At 56.0% G+C, this 16,029-nt stretch overlaps 1 protein-coding gene across 1 annotated transcript; it reads right to left on the bottom strand.

Annotated features, from left to right (window-relative positions):
- Positions 1 to 4,892: 4,892 nt before the first annotated feature.
- Positions 4,893 to 12,735, bottom strand: PLPP2 (phospholipid phosphatase 2). The gene is given in 7 exon segments (XM_082622729.1): positions 4,893 to 5,245; positions 5,248 to 5,326; positions 5,577 to 5,753; positions 5,987 to 6,044; positions 9,045 to 9,319; positions 9,498 to 9,649; positions 12,602 to 12,735. Coding segments are annotated over 7 exon segments (897 nt in total). The 5' UTR covers positions 12,654 to 12,735; the 3' UTR covers positions 4,893 to 5,141.
- Positions 12,736 to 16,029: the final 3,294 nt, after the last annotated feature.

The raw sequence follows: 16,029 nt of genomic DNA on the forward strand, positions 1-16,029 counted from the left end.
ACTGACAGAAATATCCTTTTTCTTCTCCTCAGCCTACTGTGACTGGTAAACTGGATTTTTATTTTGTTAATTTAAATTACTTTGAATTTAAAAAGCCACGTGTCATTCGTGGCTTCCATATTTGGACAAAGCACCACATGGTGCCCTGTGATTAGCCTAACAGATAATCACCGCATGTGTGGATGACTTTGGATCCCTAATGCTCTTCCTTTAATGCAGGTGGATATTCAGAAACAATATTTACATTCTGGCCTTGGGACTTGACCCTGAGGAGATCAACAGGAACACCAACCACCCACCTAACACACCCTTAGGATATCACGTATACATTTCCTACAAAAGAGACCAAAGAACCTTGGAGAGCTCCCTGGCATGGCTGTCAGGAGCGGGCCAGACCAACCTGTATTTCACCTGTGAGAAACAGAACGAAGCCACCGCTGTCACTGCAGGAACCACATCAGCTTTTTCCTGCTCAGGGAGACACTGCTGGACCTCTACAAATTCCCACAAGTGGAGATGAAGGCGCAGTGGGGCAGAGCTGAATATACGTCCTGTCCAGCAACAAAATATGGCAGTAAAACAATTTAGGAGAGAATGTCCTTGTGCATCGTTCAAGGTGGAAAACCGGAATGCACAGGACTGGAGTGGCATGTTCTTTACTTGCAACGACAAGGGAGAGAATGAAGACTTTACAGACTAAAGTCAACTGCAGGAGGTCCTAGAAATAGGTTCTGAGCAATTTTTCCAGGTAGCCCTTCCAGTGACGTTGAAAATAAAATACGGGGAATTCCCTGGTGGTCCAGTGGTTAGGACTTGGTGCTTTCACTGCCAGGACCGGGTTCAGTCGCTGGTCAGGGAACTAAAATCCTGCAAGCCGTGCGGTGTGGCCACAGAAATAAAGAAAGAAAGAAAAGAAAAGGAAACATGGTACGAAGAAACCCTTGCAGCTGCACTTATTGAAAGTAACGTTGTTTAATATCCAGATCACTTTCCATGGCAGGTGAAAAGGAATATTATTCAAATGAGTACCACAGAAGTATTCTCTCTTGATTGTTTCCTTGAAGAAGAAAATGACCATGCTTTTCTCCTTCCCATTCAGGTCACTGAAGATCCCTGTGGCCTTCTGCTGAGTGTCAAGGGTCAGTCACCAGGTCTGAGTCAGGTGGCCTCCAGGAGTGCTCCTCTGGCCTCAGGCGTGGTGTTGCTGCTGCTGCCCTATGGCTGGACCTGGGCGGGGCTGTTGGTCTGTGATGATGTGACAGGTGAGCATTCTCTCTGGAGGACAAGGAAAGACATGCACAGGGGAGATCTGGGCACCCTTGCAGGGTGGATGCCTGTTGTCAAGTGATTCCAGCCTTTTTCCAATTGGAAATTGTTACTTAGTGCCCTAGATTCACCCAGAAATGTAGCTATCAATTGTATAAACTGGGCTACTTGGATCCCAAAAAATCACACTGATAAAAATGAGGCCAACAGAAAAATTCTGGAGCATGTTTACATCAGATACGGGAAGTCAGCAGGCCGAGAGGAGACCTAGGAGCTGTCCAGCTGCTGAAAATATGCTAAAAGAGGCTTAAGAAAAAGCACAGGTTTTAAAAATTGCAGTAGAACAGCACCCACCCCCCCACCCCCCTGCCGTACTGGAGGGGCTAGACTAGAAGGCTTGAGGCTGCTAAGCCTCCAGGAAGAATCCCCAAACCACACAGCCTCAGGGGGTGACCCTCCACAAAGTCCCTACCAATGGTCTGTTCGTGGTCGGTCAGACAGACATGAACGTCATGACCTCCACTGCTGCTGGGAACCTATGAGCACACACCGCTACAGTAACCAACATTACAAAGTTTTTCAATTAGGATTTTATGTTGTTACAACTTAAACAGAGATTCATTTGGTGAATGAGGAATGAATACATTATTTTTCAACTTAGGAAGATTTACTTAGGCAGAGCTTCCCTGTTTTGAATTACTGTAAACGTTTTCAAAATACAGTAAAGAGAGTGACATAATGGATTCCTACACACAAACAGGCAGACTTCATAATTACTAAATTTTGCCACATTTTCATCCCATTTTTGTACTGTGAAATATTGTCAGTCACGGCCCTTACAAAATTTCACCTGTGAAAAAGCAAGGATGACTTCCTACAAAACCACAGCACCGTGCTGCACAGAAATTCCTGCATGTGGTTCAATACTCAGGAGGGGTTCTCAAAAGCCGGTCAACACCAGAAGGTAGACAGAATGTTGGGCTTCGAGAACAGGCCATGAGAAATGATATTTACCTGGCTAAGGACCTAGGAGTTTCCCATGAGAATCAACTAAAGAAACACCACCCCCACCCCCCTCCATGTAAAGAGGAAAAGAGAAAAGACTATTTTTGTTTTTGCTTTTGCGGTACGCGGTCCTCTCACTGTTGTGGCCTCTCCCGTCGCGGAGCACAGGCTCCGGACGTGCAGGCTCAGTGGCCATGGCTCATGGGCCCAGCCACTCCACTGCATGTGGGATCCTCCCGGACCGGGACACGAACTCGTGTCCCCTGCATCGGCAGGTGGACTCTCAACCACTGCGCCACCAGGGAAGCCTGAAAAGACTATTTTTGCCATAGAACCATAAGGACCATAAACCTCAAATTACACATGAGAGTTTCCTTGCAGCGCTGCCTGGGTGTATCAATATGCCCTAACTTCCACACACTGATGCTTGCATTTGTAAGAATTACTGAACCTGAAACACTGCATCTCTGCTCTTCTTGTCAGATGCAAACCAGTGTGTGGTTTGCAGCATCCTATACTCAAACAGTAAGAGAGAACGCTGCCCCCTCCCCCAACGGCTGTGACCTGCCCTGCTTCCTGAGGACCCTTTGGGGGAGGCTCTCTCCTCCACTGCTCTCACAGCTGTGGTCCTTGGGGTCTTCGTTAAGCCTGAGACTCACCCACAGTCAAGGCCAAGAGCGAGACTCTCAGCTGCGTCCTCATCTCCCTGTGCCCAGGCTTCCTGTCCTGCTCACCCTTCATCGGCCGTCCCAGCACAGCCACCTGCGCCCTCCAGCAACCACATCTGGCACGGTGTTTACTGGGCTGTTTCCACTGTTTGGGCCAAAACCATCTGTGTGGTCTTGACCTTCAGGATCACTGCTCCTGGGAGGAAAGTTGGTTGGTGTCAGGGGCACCTGACTTCACCTTTCTCATCCACTCCCCAATCCACCCGACTCTCTATGGAATCTGCCTGGGAACCTCTCCTCTCTTCACTGACACAGACACGCACTCCAAGCCTAGATGTGTCGTCCTTGCCTGCAACCAGGGCTTGGTCCCTGTCTTCTACTGTGCCCTGGGATACCTGGGCTCCTTGCCCCAGGGAGCTTCACCAGGGCTTTCCTGGACCGGAACCTGCCCAGTACCTTCAAGGAAGCCAAGTTCCTGACCTTCAGCATCCTGCTGACCTGCAGTGTGTGGGCCACCTCCCTCCCCATCTACCACAGGCTGAGGGCAAGGCCATGGTGGCCGTGAAGATCTTCATCTTCTCCATCTTGGCCTCCAGTGCAGGCTGCTAGGCTGCATCTTTGCCCCCAAGCACTGCTAAGACCAGACGGGAACACCCTGAAACGGATACAGAATAAGACAGGTTCTGGGTGCAGGTAAAACAAAAACAGACTCTTAAAACTCAATCACCCATTTTGCCCAGATATTTGACGAAAGATTAAACTTCCTACTTACACTCTGGTTGAGCAGGTAAGCTCTGTGCGTTCTGCAAGTTTCAGGGACCCCGGCCCATCAGTGATCAGGTCCAGAAGCTTCAGTGACCTTGGACACCTTCCTGGCACATGGAGTCTTTCCCCCATCGTCTGTTCCACCTCTTGACCCCCTGCCCCAGCTTCCCTCTACTTCCCGTTCTCTATTTTTCCCAGTTACAAAAGTCTTCCCCACACTAAGGTTTTGAACCTATTTTCCCTCTTTAAGGTTTGTTTATGGCCTGACCTATGCCGCTTGCCTGACATTCACTTTTGTGGATGGTGAGTAAGGGGTTCCCATTCCAGGGCAGAAGTCATGGGGGCCCGTTTCTGAAGCCCCATGTGCACAGGGGTCCATGTGACCAGAGGGAAGGGGTCAGGACTTGGGGAGTTTCAGCTTCAGTGAGTCCTCCAGGGACACAGGGAGTGGACAGATACAGGTGGGCACTACTGAGACAGGACGATCCGAGGGCAGAGGTCCCGGTCATTCGAAGGGGAGGGACTCTGAGGCCTGGGCCAGGGCCGGGGTGGTATATCCCCCAGCAGAAAGGGGACAAGGAGCCCGCTCCAGGCCCAAACCCCATGTGTGATCTTTCAAACTCAACAACAGCCACTGCAAGGCTCCAACTGGCAGAGCCCACGGGAGCTGCCCTCTCAGCGGACCTGAGCACAGCCCTGCACACAGCCAGTCTCTGGGGGTGCTGCTGAGGACCCAGGCTCCTGTGGCCATGGTCTTACCCGCATCTGAACTTCTGCCCAAGCCCTTACATTTGGGGGCCTTCACAGGGGCCCCCAGCAGAGGTCTCCTTACTGGGAGGAGGGAAGAGCTGTAAATACACCTCTCCACGCAACCTGGACTCAGGTCTCTGCTAGCCTCCCCGGCCCCAGGGGCCAAACAACGGCAGGTGTCTTTTGTTCAGGGCTCTCTCTGCAGGGTGACACCCCGGCTGCTTGTGCAGGTCCACCTGACCCCCAACCTTAGCGCCACAGGAGAGTGGAACGGGCAGTCGGCCTTTCTCCTGCACCCCTCCTGCCCACGTGACCAGAGCAGCAACGCAGGCATGGCTGGTTTGCTCAGCTGAGCCCCCAACCAGAGAGGGTCTCCCCCTCTGCTATAGGAACAGAGTCCTCAGAATGGCCATAAGGAAGAGGTGCTGATAACATCTGTCAAGCAAACGCCCTATTTTACTAAAAATCCGCATAGACGTCACATTTTACAAAAACGGCATCCATTGGGATCTCTCAGTCCCTTCCCTAACCCAACAAAAGACAGGGGTTCTGAGGAAGAGTCCCCCTCCACATGCTAAGGCTGCCCCAGGTACCCCCTGGCCCAGTGCATGGAGGTGGGGTTAGTGGAACCCACGCCAGGATCCAGCCATCCTGGCTTAGGGACCTGCCCCAGGACCATGGACACGCTCACTGCCCACAGCCCGAGCCCCAGCTGGACGTGGCTGCGGCTCCAGGAGGAGGGGACCCGCAGTGGCTGCAGGCAGCCTCGCCCAGGGCCAGTGTCAGTGATGGCTGGGCTTCCGCTCCACCTCCTCATCCTCCAGGCAGTGCCGCGGGGGCCGGGCTTTGAAGAAGTCGGAGACGTAGCGGACCTAGCAGAGGAGAGGAAGGCAGGAGCTGACTGGGCGGGGACAGGGCGGGACGGGGCAGCACAGGGCAGGGAGGGGCATAGAGCCCAGGAGCTGAGGGGCACCGTGGTGGGGGCAGTGAGGACAGCAGAGGGGGGATCTTAGGGGAAAGATGGGAGGAGAGGGCTAGGGTCCTGGAGAGGCAGAGAGAGGGCAGGAGGGACCCAGAGGGGGGTCTCTGGTCAGGGCAGGGGGTCGGGGCCTGGGAGCTCACAGTGAGGCCGGCCACCAGCGCCCCCTGCAGGAGGCCAACGAGAACATCACTCCAGTGGTGTTTGTGGTCAGACACACGGGTGTAGCCCACGTAAAGGGCAAAGGCCACCAGGAAAAACTGCATGGTGGGCCGCAGCAGCCGTGCCCACTTCCAGCACAGCCGGGCCTGCACGTAGAGCTGGGGGCCAAGAGCAGCCGTCAGCATGGGAGCCTGCCAGCCCACCCCCGCCGGACGCACAGACGGTGACACTGAGGCCGGGAGCCTGGAACCTGTAGGCCCAGGGCCTCCAGTTTTTATCAGCAAGCCAGAGCCCATCCATCACCACCTCCACCCAGCCCGCTTTACTGAGGCCCAGGGAAGGGCCTAGGCCACCGCTCCACAACAAGCAAGTCACAGAGAAACAAACTCACCACCAAGAACATCATGCAGTACATTCCAAAGGAGGAGTGTCCAGAGTAGAAGGATAATCTGAGAAAGGAGAGTGCGGCAGGTTTCGGGAGGGCCCACACTCAGCACCTCTGCCTTCAAACACCCCCGGCCCCGGTCCCATCCTGCCATGCCTCCCAGAGTCTGGGAAGATTTCAGGTAGAAACATGGCCACTGTTGGACACCATCAGTTCTTCCCTTTCCATTTCTCTGACAATGCGATAGGGTCTCGCAGTCTTTAAAGCCTCACCACAAAGATGCTGCAGGCCCTGAACACAGAACCGAGGGCAGACAACTGTGTCCAGCCAGCAGCTTCACTTTCACTGTGTTTCTTTTCAAGACTATTTCCCACCTGTGGTCACTGATACAAGGCACACATTTTCTTTTCATGTAATTTCAAGTTTTAACAAAGGACATCAACGGACAAGAGAAAAGATGGCAGATTAAGAGACTCCAAAGGTCCATCCCCCCACCCCATAAAAGCAACTAAAAAACTGACAACAACTGTAAGAATCAGATTGGTGGTGGCCATGGAGGGAGAATAGAGCTCACTTACAAAGAACTGAGATTGTCCGGTCCTGTCTGATGGCTCCCTGGATCACTGGTCATAAATATCTACAGCAAATGTAATGGTCACCACTGCCTGGGGCAACGGATAGCAGTTGCAGCAAACAGACTAACCAAAAAGCCTGGGAGGAAAGGCCAGGGAATGAGAAGCTCTGGAGAATAAGGGCTGGGATTCCAGAGGCCAGGGCTGAGCCTCAGGGCTCAGGAAAGACCTGAGAAGGCCCTAAGCTCTCACCTCTCGCTGACCAAGCAAGAAGTAAAGGTTAAGGCAGAGTTGTCAACTGACATGCCCCAACATAGCACACAAAGCCCGTCTGTAAAATGGAAGTTTTTTCCCCCCGGTTCCAGGTATTTAAGGACATATCTGTCCGATCGCTAGCTGATCACTCAGCTAACAGCAGAACTTCACGGCCACTCAGACTCTACAAAGTTAGTTCACAGCACTCACTAAGCAAACAACCAACAACTACAACAAACAGCAAAAACAAGCCCTGGGGAGAGGAGAATCTGATTTCCAGAGTTGCTACATTATAACATTTAAAATGCCCAGTTTTCAACAACAACAACAAAATTATAAGGCATGCATGAAAAAATGCGGGAAATACCCGGGGGAAAAAAATCTATTACTAGAAGCTGTCCCTGAGGAAACCCAGATGTTAGACTCACTAGATAAAGACTTTTAATCTGCCATTTAAAATATGTTCAGAGAGCTAAAGGAACTGTGAGAATGATGTCTCACCTAATAGAGAACACCAAAAAGAAACAGAAGTTATAAAAAGGAAACAAATAGAAATTGTGGAGTTCAAAACTATAGTATCTGAAATAAATCACCAGACGGGCTCAAAAGCAGATCTGAGCAGGCAGAAGCATGTGTGAACATGGAGATAGGTCAATCGAGACTTTTGGTCTAAGGAACAAAAAAAAAGAATGAAGAAAAATGAATGAACCGCAGAGTCTTGTGGGACACCATCAAATGTACCAACATACATACATATAAGAGTCTCAAAAGGAGAAGAGAGAAAACGGCAGAAAGAATATTTGAAGAATGTTTTCATCAAATGAAAAACATCAATCTACACATCCAAAAAGCCCAATGAACTTCAAAGAGGATAAACTCAAAGAGAGCCACAAAGAGACACAGTATAATCAGGCTACCAAAAGACAGTCAAGGAGAAAATCTTGAAAGCAGCAAGAGAAGGGATTCGTTGTGTACGAGGAATCCTCTGTAAGATTAGTAGCTAATTTCTTATCAGAAACCATGGAGGCCAGAAGGATGACATATTCAAAGGACTGAAAGGAAAAAAAAAAACTCTGTGAATCACGAATTCTACATCTGGCAAAATGATCCTGTCAAAATAAAGGAGAAATTTAGACATTCCCAGACCAACAAGAACCAAGAAAATTCATAGCTCATATACCTACAAGCTCTACAAGAAATACTAAAGGGAGTCTTTCAGGGAGGAATGAAGGACACTAGACAGTAACTCAAATCCACAAAAAAAACCATAAAAGTCAGCAGTAAAAGTAAATACAAAACATAAACAGCAGTGTTAATGTATTTTGATTTTTAGTCCTGCTTTTCCCTACATGATTAAAAAAAGAAAAAACAACTGCACATAACTAAACTTACTGGATCATTCCACAATAAATACAAACATCTCATCATTATGTTGTACACCTGAAACTAACATAATGTTATATGGCAAATATAGCTCAATTTTTTAAAAACCACATAAAACAGTAACTATAAATCTATGTTGATGAGCATACAATGTATAAAGATATAATTTGTGACAATAACCTCGTAAGCGGGGGTGGAACTATATAGCTGCAAATTTTTTGCAGAGTAAATACCTACTGACAGAAAAGGCAGTAATGGAGAAATTGAAATACAAACAAAAAAGATACAATATACACAAAACAAATAACAAGACAAAGAACATTATATAGCGAGAAAAGGATCAATCCATCGAGAAGGTATATCAATAACAATTACAAAGATATAAGCACCTAACAACAGAGCCCAAAATACATGAGGCAAAAATTGACAGAAGCTTAAGATGGTTAAATTGGTGAATTTTATACTTTGTGAATTTTTATCTAATTTTTAAAGAAGGAAAATAAGGACATCAATTAAATGAAAAGTTTACCAGTAGAGATGGTGAGAGGACAGAGCAGCAGCGTGAGGATGGGGTCTGAAATTTGGGGGAGGTGGGTCACTCCTCCTGAAACCTCCTGCCCTGCTCCAGGGCCCGACACGCCTGGCACCACCTCACCTCCCTGCCTGCAGGACACAGGCCCACCACGGGCACCTGCAGGCCTTGCTCCTGCCTGTTCTCTGCCCAGTGTGGAGCTCCTGTACCTTCTATACCTGACAACTCATCCCTCAATATCCAGCTCCCGAGGGCCCTTCTCCAGCCCCCACTCTCCTTCCCGGGTGGGGTGTCTGCAGCCCGGGCCCCCTGCAGCACCCACCTGCACTCGGTGACGTCAGCAGGGCTTCCCCTGCACACCTCCACCTGCACGTACACGGAGCAGTTGACGCGGCTCCAGTCAGGGTCACACACGGCCAGGAAGTTGGGCCGCAGCCGGCCGGTCATGTACTTGGCCAGGTCTGTCAGCGACTGGCTCACTGCAGCCCCGAACAGGAACGTCCCCAACACCTTGTAGAGGGCGGCCAGGTAGTTGTTGAAGTCGGAGCGGGAGTAGAGGCGGTCTGTGTACACCAGGTAGGCCTCCCCAGCCGACACCTGCGGGGAACAGCCGGGGACTTCAGGGCCGCTTAAAGGGGTCAGGGTGCGCGGCCTCCCTACGGTCACTGGGGGGCTGGGAACTCCAAGGGGGCCCTCTTCCCCGCAGACACCACCCCAGGCAGGACTCGACCTGCTAACGCCCCAGCCCCCACCCTCCACGCCCCTCCTGCCTTACAAGGATGACGGTGGTAGTAATGATGACCCCGGCCATGAGCCCATGGGTGATGGTGTCTGGACGGTAGGGGTACCGGATGGAGTCATCTCCACAGTAGAATCCTCGCTTGTACGGGGCGTTCACGAGCGTCAAGATGGCGGAAGGCAGAGAGGCTGGCGTTGGGGAGAGGAGGCCAGTAGCCACGAGGTTCTCTGAGCCCCAGGGCCACACAGACGAGCCTGCGCCGGCACCGAGCGCTTGGACGCCTGCCTCAGCCTCCCTCCGGGTCTCCTCACCTCCAAGCCCACCCGAGAGCTAGGAGGAGCTTTTCTCACAGCAAATGGGAGGTCACTGCCCCATTAAACCCCCTTGTGGTTCCCTGTCATCATCAGATAAACACCAACGTCCTGCCCAGGCCCAGTGTCCACCCCCGCAACGTCACCCACCCTCTCCCTGCCTCGCTTCCCTCCAGCCTCCTCTCTGCCCTTTGCACGAAGCCAGCAGGCAGCCACCAGGGCCTCTGCTCACGTCCTTCTCGCGGCCCAGAACATCTCGAACTCCCTTCCGTGCTCCTGGGAGCCCTCTCACGGCAGAAAACTTCCATTCTTCATGGTTCTTGCCTGTGTGCAACTGTGCAATCACCGTGTGATACTCGAATGATTCCCCCAGCTACGCACAGCGCTCTGTGAGCACCTGGGGCCGGGGCGGGGGGGGGGGGGGGCGCGCCTGTCGTGTTCAAGGCTGAATCCCTGGAGCCTGCTGGGGCCTGGCCGAGGCCAGTGTTTAACAGGCATCTGTTAAAAGGAGGACACTCTGCTCGTTGTTCTAGGGCTGGCCAGAGAGATCAGGAACACACCTCATCCACGCGTTGTCCCTGAACCGGCCACACGGTGACCCGACAGGCCCGGCCCAGGCCCCGGGAGCTCAATCCAAAGGTGCTTTCAGGAGCCACAAGTCATGACCGGGCCCTGCCTGGCACGGCCGCAGCCCCGGAGTCCAGAGGCCCCGCCAGCCAAGGGTGACCAAGGGTGGCTGGGGCACAGGGCTCCCTGCTCCCCAGGGTGGGTGCACAAAGACATACCCAGCCAGGGTGCCCTTTGGCCTTGGCAGGGCAGGTGACACGTGGAAAAGGGTGTGGCTCTGCTGGGGCCTGACGACCAGAGCAGGGGGAGGGCAGGGCCAACTCCTCCTTCCAAAGGCCAAATTCAAGGGCCTCTGGGACCACCGGATGACGCTGATATAGGGAAAGACTCGGTGAAGAACACAGAGATCTGCCTCATGGAGCTGAGAGCAGCTGGGAATAAAAATAATAGGCACACGATGACCGGAATCGGGGAGGGCTGCGGCCTTCAGTAGGGTGTCGGGGAGGCCACACAGGGAAGGTGCCTTAAAGGAAGAAGTACAGGGGAGACCTGGGGAAGAACATCCCCCAGAGGGGTGGCCAGTGCCAAGGCCGGAGATGGGCCTGAGTGTGGAGAGCAGAGTGCTGGGGAGAGGGGCTCTGTGGCGGGGGCGGGGGTCTCAGGAGGGTTGCAGCAGAGGGAGGGAGCATGTTTCCAAAAGACCTCTCTGGCCAGGGTGGAGGCCTAGGACGAGAGGCCAAGAAACCCCACGGCCTGAGCAGGGCAGGGGCTCCCATGGGGGCCCGGGCATCGAGTCAGCCCCCCAACTCCTGTCCCCAAGCCCCAGCCCTCCCCCCTGGAGATACGGGCACCCTCCGATCAGAACTGGAGCTGGGCTCTCCCGGGATTCAGGTGCACAGAGCTCAGAGCACAGGAATGGAGCCTCCCTCTGCCTGGGCTGCGCCAGCTCAAATGTCCCCACAGCAGACACCACCAGAGCCTCCCTGCCCTGGTGTCAACCCCTGGTGTTTTCCCCAGGGCCCTTGTCACCATCTAAGACTGAACTGTTCGTGTCCTGAAGCTTGTAGACTGGGAGCTGGCTCTGCCCGGGCGCCCCAGCACCTGGCATATGGCAGCTGCACCCAACCCCCTTCCCCCGCTGCTGTGTGACCTCCAGCGGGCACCTGAACATCTCTGGGTGGAAACTGGGGAGCATAACAGCACTCCCTCATAGGCTGACTGGAGAAAAAGGTTTAATTATTTGCATGCTGCTTAGTGCCTGGCATACAGTCAGCGCCACACAAATGTTTAAATAAAATAAGTGCTAAGGAAATGATGCCCAGGGTTGGCAGACGCCCCCGGGGGACCTCCAGTTGCCACCTGGCGCATCCCAAAAAGGTCTCTTCTAGGACATGGGAGGAGAGCCTGGCCTCTGCCTGCAGTCAGGGCAGACCCCTCGGTCCCCATCGGAGGAGCAGCAGCCTGACTGGGGGTAAGGCAGTTTAGGCCGGAGGGGCCCCTCCCTGCGCCGGGGGTAGAATTCCGGGGCCATTGTCCGCACAACCCCGGAGCAAACACACAGCCTTTGTTTCCGGGACCCTGGAGGAGGGGCGGGGAGGGGGCCTCTGCCCCCAGCTTGGCCCGCAAACCCGCCCGACAGGTTTGGCCCGCGCCACCCCGAGGCCCCCAGTTCCACAACAGCCTGCGGCCCAGTCCTTCTCCCGGCTCTCCTGGGCCCGAGCGAGGAGGGCGACGGGGCGCGGGTTCGGATCCCACCACTGCCCGTGCGCCCCCGGCCAGGGCTCCGCCCTCCCAGAGCCCACTGGACCAGCCGACCCAAGGTGCGGGGTGGAGGGCCTCCCGGGGCGACCCGCGGCCGCGCCCCCCGTCCGGCTTGCCCGAGCGCGGCCGACGCCCGCGTGAATCACCGCCCGGGCCGGGCCGGGCCGGGCAGGGCAGGGCGGGAGGGGGAGGCATGAGCGGCCCCCGGCAGCGACTTCCTGCTGCCGCGGGCGGGGGACACCGACCCTCTCCGACCGGAGATGCGCGGGGGAAACTGAGGCCTGGGAGGGCGCGCGCGGGCGCCGGGGCACGCGGGGCGGGGGCGCGTTGCTCGATCCGCGGCCCGAGGGTCCTCCCCCGGCTCCCCCCACCTCCAGGGGGCCTCCGAGAGGTAGGGCCGCTGCAGCCCACAGCCCGTCCTACAAAACTTTGCGGGGACCGGGGATGGGCCCGCCTGGGAAAGGGTCCTCACACACACACCCGGGTCCCCGCGGCTCTTACCGACCAGCACGCACAGCACGTCGAGCAGCACGAAGACCCACCTCCGCTCCATGCCGCCGGCGACCCCCGGCGCCCGTCCCAGCGCGTCCCGTCGCGTCCCAGCCGGGCCGCAGGGTCACGTGGCCGGGGAGCTTGGCCCAACCCGGGAGGGGCGGGCAGGGCAGGGGAGCGGAGGGCGGGGCGGAGCCTCCGAGGGGAGGGGGCGGACTCTGCCTCCTCCCCGCCCGATGCGCGCGGGGAGGAGGGGCGTGGGGAGCGCGCGGGGATGGCAGGGGAACAGTGTCGGTAAGAGACCCGCGGCAGGAGGGGCCGCTGGTCTCCGAGTTTGGGGAGGAGGAGGGGGGTCGTCGGCGCCCAGCACTTCCCCCGCCCCCCGCCGGGAGGCTGAGGCTCGGGGACGGCCAGTCCGGCGTCACCCCCCCAGAGCGTCCGCGTCCGTCCACACGCCCCGGTCACCCACGGATTGGGTCGGCTGAGTCGGGGGTCGGGAGAAGGAACGAACAAACGAAGGAATGAGTGAGGGGTGAACGGACAGGCCAGCAGGAAAGGGTGTGGAGGAGGACGGAGCTCGGGCTCCCGCAGGCTGCGCCTCGGTTTCCTCTTTGGGGCACTGAGCTCCTGTGTGCCTGTCTGAATACGTCTGAATCAGGAAGTGCCTACAAATAGATGGGGGGGGGGGTGTCACGGCTTAACTGCAGGGTTTCTTTTCTTTCCTCCGGATGCTTAAAATCCTTGCAGCCCTTCCACCCCTGGCATTGGAAAGAAAGTTCCTCAACGCCCACCCTGTTTGTGCCAGGCCCTGCTCCTGGGTGGCACACTTCCTACCCCCTTTTACAGGGAGCCAATCGTGCCGGCGGTAGGAACTTGCCCACACGCTAGGAAGGGTAGGGTTAGGGTCTGTGCCCTGCACGCCCACCCGGTCCCGAGGCAGCCCTGAGCTGGGAGGCGCAGGAGGTCCACACACGCACACGGGATCCTTGGGGCTGGAACCAAATGAGAGGCCCTGGGGAGTGTCACCACCTCCTGGAGAGCCCTGCCTGGACCTGGCGAGAGACACAAGGGAGGTTCTGCCACTCTCTCAAGGAAACACTGCGGCAAGAGGCTGGGCTGGGGTTTGAACCCAAGCAGCCTGGCCCCAGCCCCACCCCCAAACCACGTTCACCGGCCCACCCCCTCCAACTATCTTAAAACAGAAAGATGTTTCCCGGCTTTGATTTAGAGATGAAGGAAGCCGCTTCCAGAGAGGGGCATCCCCTGGCCCAAGGTCAAGCAGCTGAGACATGAACTCAGAGTCCCCGACCCTGCTTCCTGGGAGGATGAACAGACGCCTGCACCGTGGGGGGAGTGAGGGTTTGGAGAGAGCCAAGGTGTTGGGGGGGGGCGACAATGCACAGCTGATCTGTGGCTCCTCCACCATTGGCCAGACGGTGGGGTTGAGGGGGGTGTCTCTGGGCCGAGGCCCCTGAACCCCGGAACAACTTTCCCTAAGCAGGCCATCAGACACCACCCCCCCACACACACACACACACTCCAAATAACTCAGCCCACCCCCAGGACATAACAAGGTTCTGCATGGAAGCTGCTGGGCCTGGATTTTCCACCTGCGGTGTGGCGGAGACAGTGCGGGAAGCACATCCCAGCAACCCCCCCTTTCCAGCCGTACACCCTGAGGAGTTGGGAAGGCACATCCTAAAAATGCAGCTTCCTCCCTCACCCCCAGACTTCCTCCAAGGAGTCCAGAAGAATCAGATTACTTGCCCGGAGGATTTTTCTCTGTCTGAGCAGGGGTGGGGCTGTCGCCGGGGACCAGTTTCAGACTCAGGGGGATCCAGCAGCCCTGGACTCCTGCCAGCGTGGCCCCGTCCCCGGGAAGGCTCCAGCTCTGTCCACTGGCTCCTCCTGCTGTAATCACAGGGAGGGGTGGGCCCTGTCATTCATTCATCCCTTCATTCATTCATGCAACGGAATTATACGTGTGAAGGTACCTGGCATACATGTTACATGAATGTTAGCCGGCGCCATTATCATGGCACTTTCTTCACTTTAGCCTTGTGGCAATCGGGTGACTCCTCTCTGTGTAGTCTTGACACTTCCAGTTTAGGTAGGGAAGGTGCAACATGATACTGGCATTAATGAAATGCGGGGTTATTAAGCACCTACTGCGCGCCGGGCGGGGCTGACCAAAGAGGAGTGTGGTGGGGCCTGGCCTGGGTGGAAACTGTGGGGTTGAACCTGGGAGGCTCCAGGGGAGGCTCCCGCGGGCAGAGACTGGGAGATGTGGCCACCCTCCCCTCCCTGCTGACCGGTCTCACCCTGCCCTTAAAATACCTGGGCGGGATCAAGATCAAAATGGGGGGAGGGCAGCAAGGATTAGGATCAGGGGTTAAAACTAGGGCTAGCTGGGGAATCCCCCTGGGACCAGCAAGGCCCGCCCCAGGGGAAGCCGGGCTCGGCAGCATGATGTAACTGAGCCCCTAGCTGTGGCCGAGCCTCACCTGTGTCTCCTGGAGGCTGGGCCCCCCTTGTGCCTGGCGGTCACCGCTGCCCTGCCGCCTCACCCCACCTGAGGGGCCCAGGCTTGTCTCAAGGAAGAGGTGCTGGGCTTGGGCAGAAAGGCGCTGGCACACAGCAGGCACCACCTGAGTGCAGCCTGCAGCCCCGCCTCTCTCTGCACTTCTCGTGGGGCTCAGGCCACCCTGGAGTCAGCTCCTTGACACGGGCCTCACTCACTGCCGAGGGTCCTGGAGCCCAGGCTGTACCCCAGGTGGCTGTGCCGGGCGCATCCAGGCAAGGAAGGCTAAGTGGGCAGTCGGCACCTCAGTCTCTCCATCTGCCCGATGGGCACAGGCCAGCACCTGCCCTGGTGTCATAGTGAAGTGCTTGACCAGTGGCCTGCCCCGCTAGGAAGCACTAGACAAAATGGTGGAGGCGGGCACCTAAGGTGGGCTTCCGTCAGAACCCAGCGTCAATTCACCCAGAATCCCAGAACCACGTTGCTCCCAGGACTCCACCACCCCTCAAGGACGCACCACCTTCCACTCGGGGACAGGGTGACCTTCCCGGTTTAGCACTGAGTCCGCATTCGGGAGCCCGTCCCAGTGACGTCGCCCCTCGTGCAGGCCACCCCGACCTCACAGTGCCCTCCCCACCCCTCCTGTGCTCTCAGACTGTATCTGCCAACCCCCAGGCTTGAGCCCCAGGAGGCAGGAGGGCACAGACCCGGCGCTCAGTCACTGCTTCTGAATGAGGGTGAGCCCATGAGCAATGAACAGCCCACGGGCCAGAGCCCGAACTCTCGCAGGATCACAGCCATGCGAGACGGTCACAGAGCCATCTTCACGAGACCTGGTCTCCACCTGCTTCTCAAGAAACGAGGGAAGACAGGGCAGGTCACACCATCGAGCATGCTGTCAAGCTCCCACCACACC

The sequence above is a fragment of the Mesoplodon mirus genome (assembly GCF_964341445.2).
Source record: "Mesoplodon mirus genome assembly, chromosome: 5".
Classification (NCBI taxonomy): domain Eukaryota; kingdom Metazoa; phylum Chordata; class Mammalia; order Artiodactyla; family Ziphiidae; genus Mesoplodon; species Mesoplodon mirus.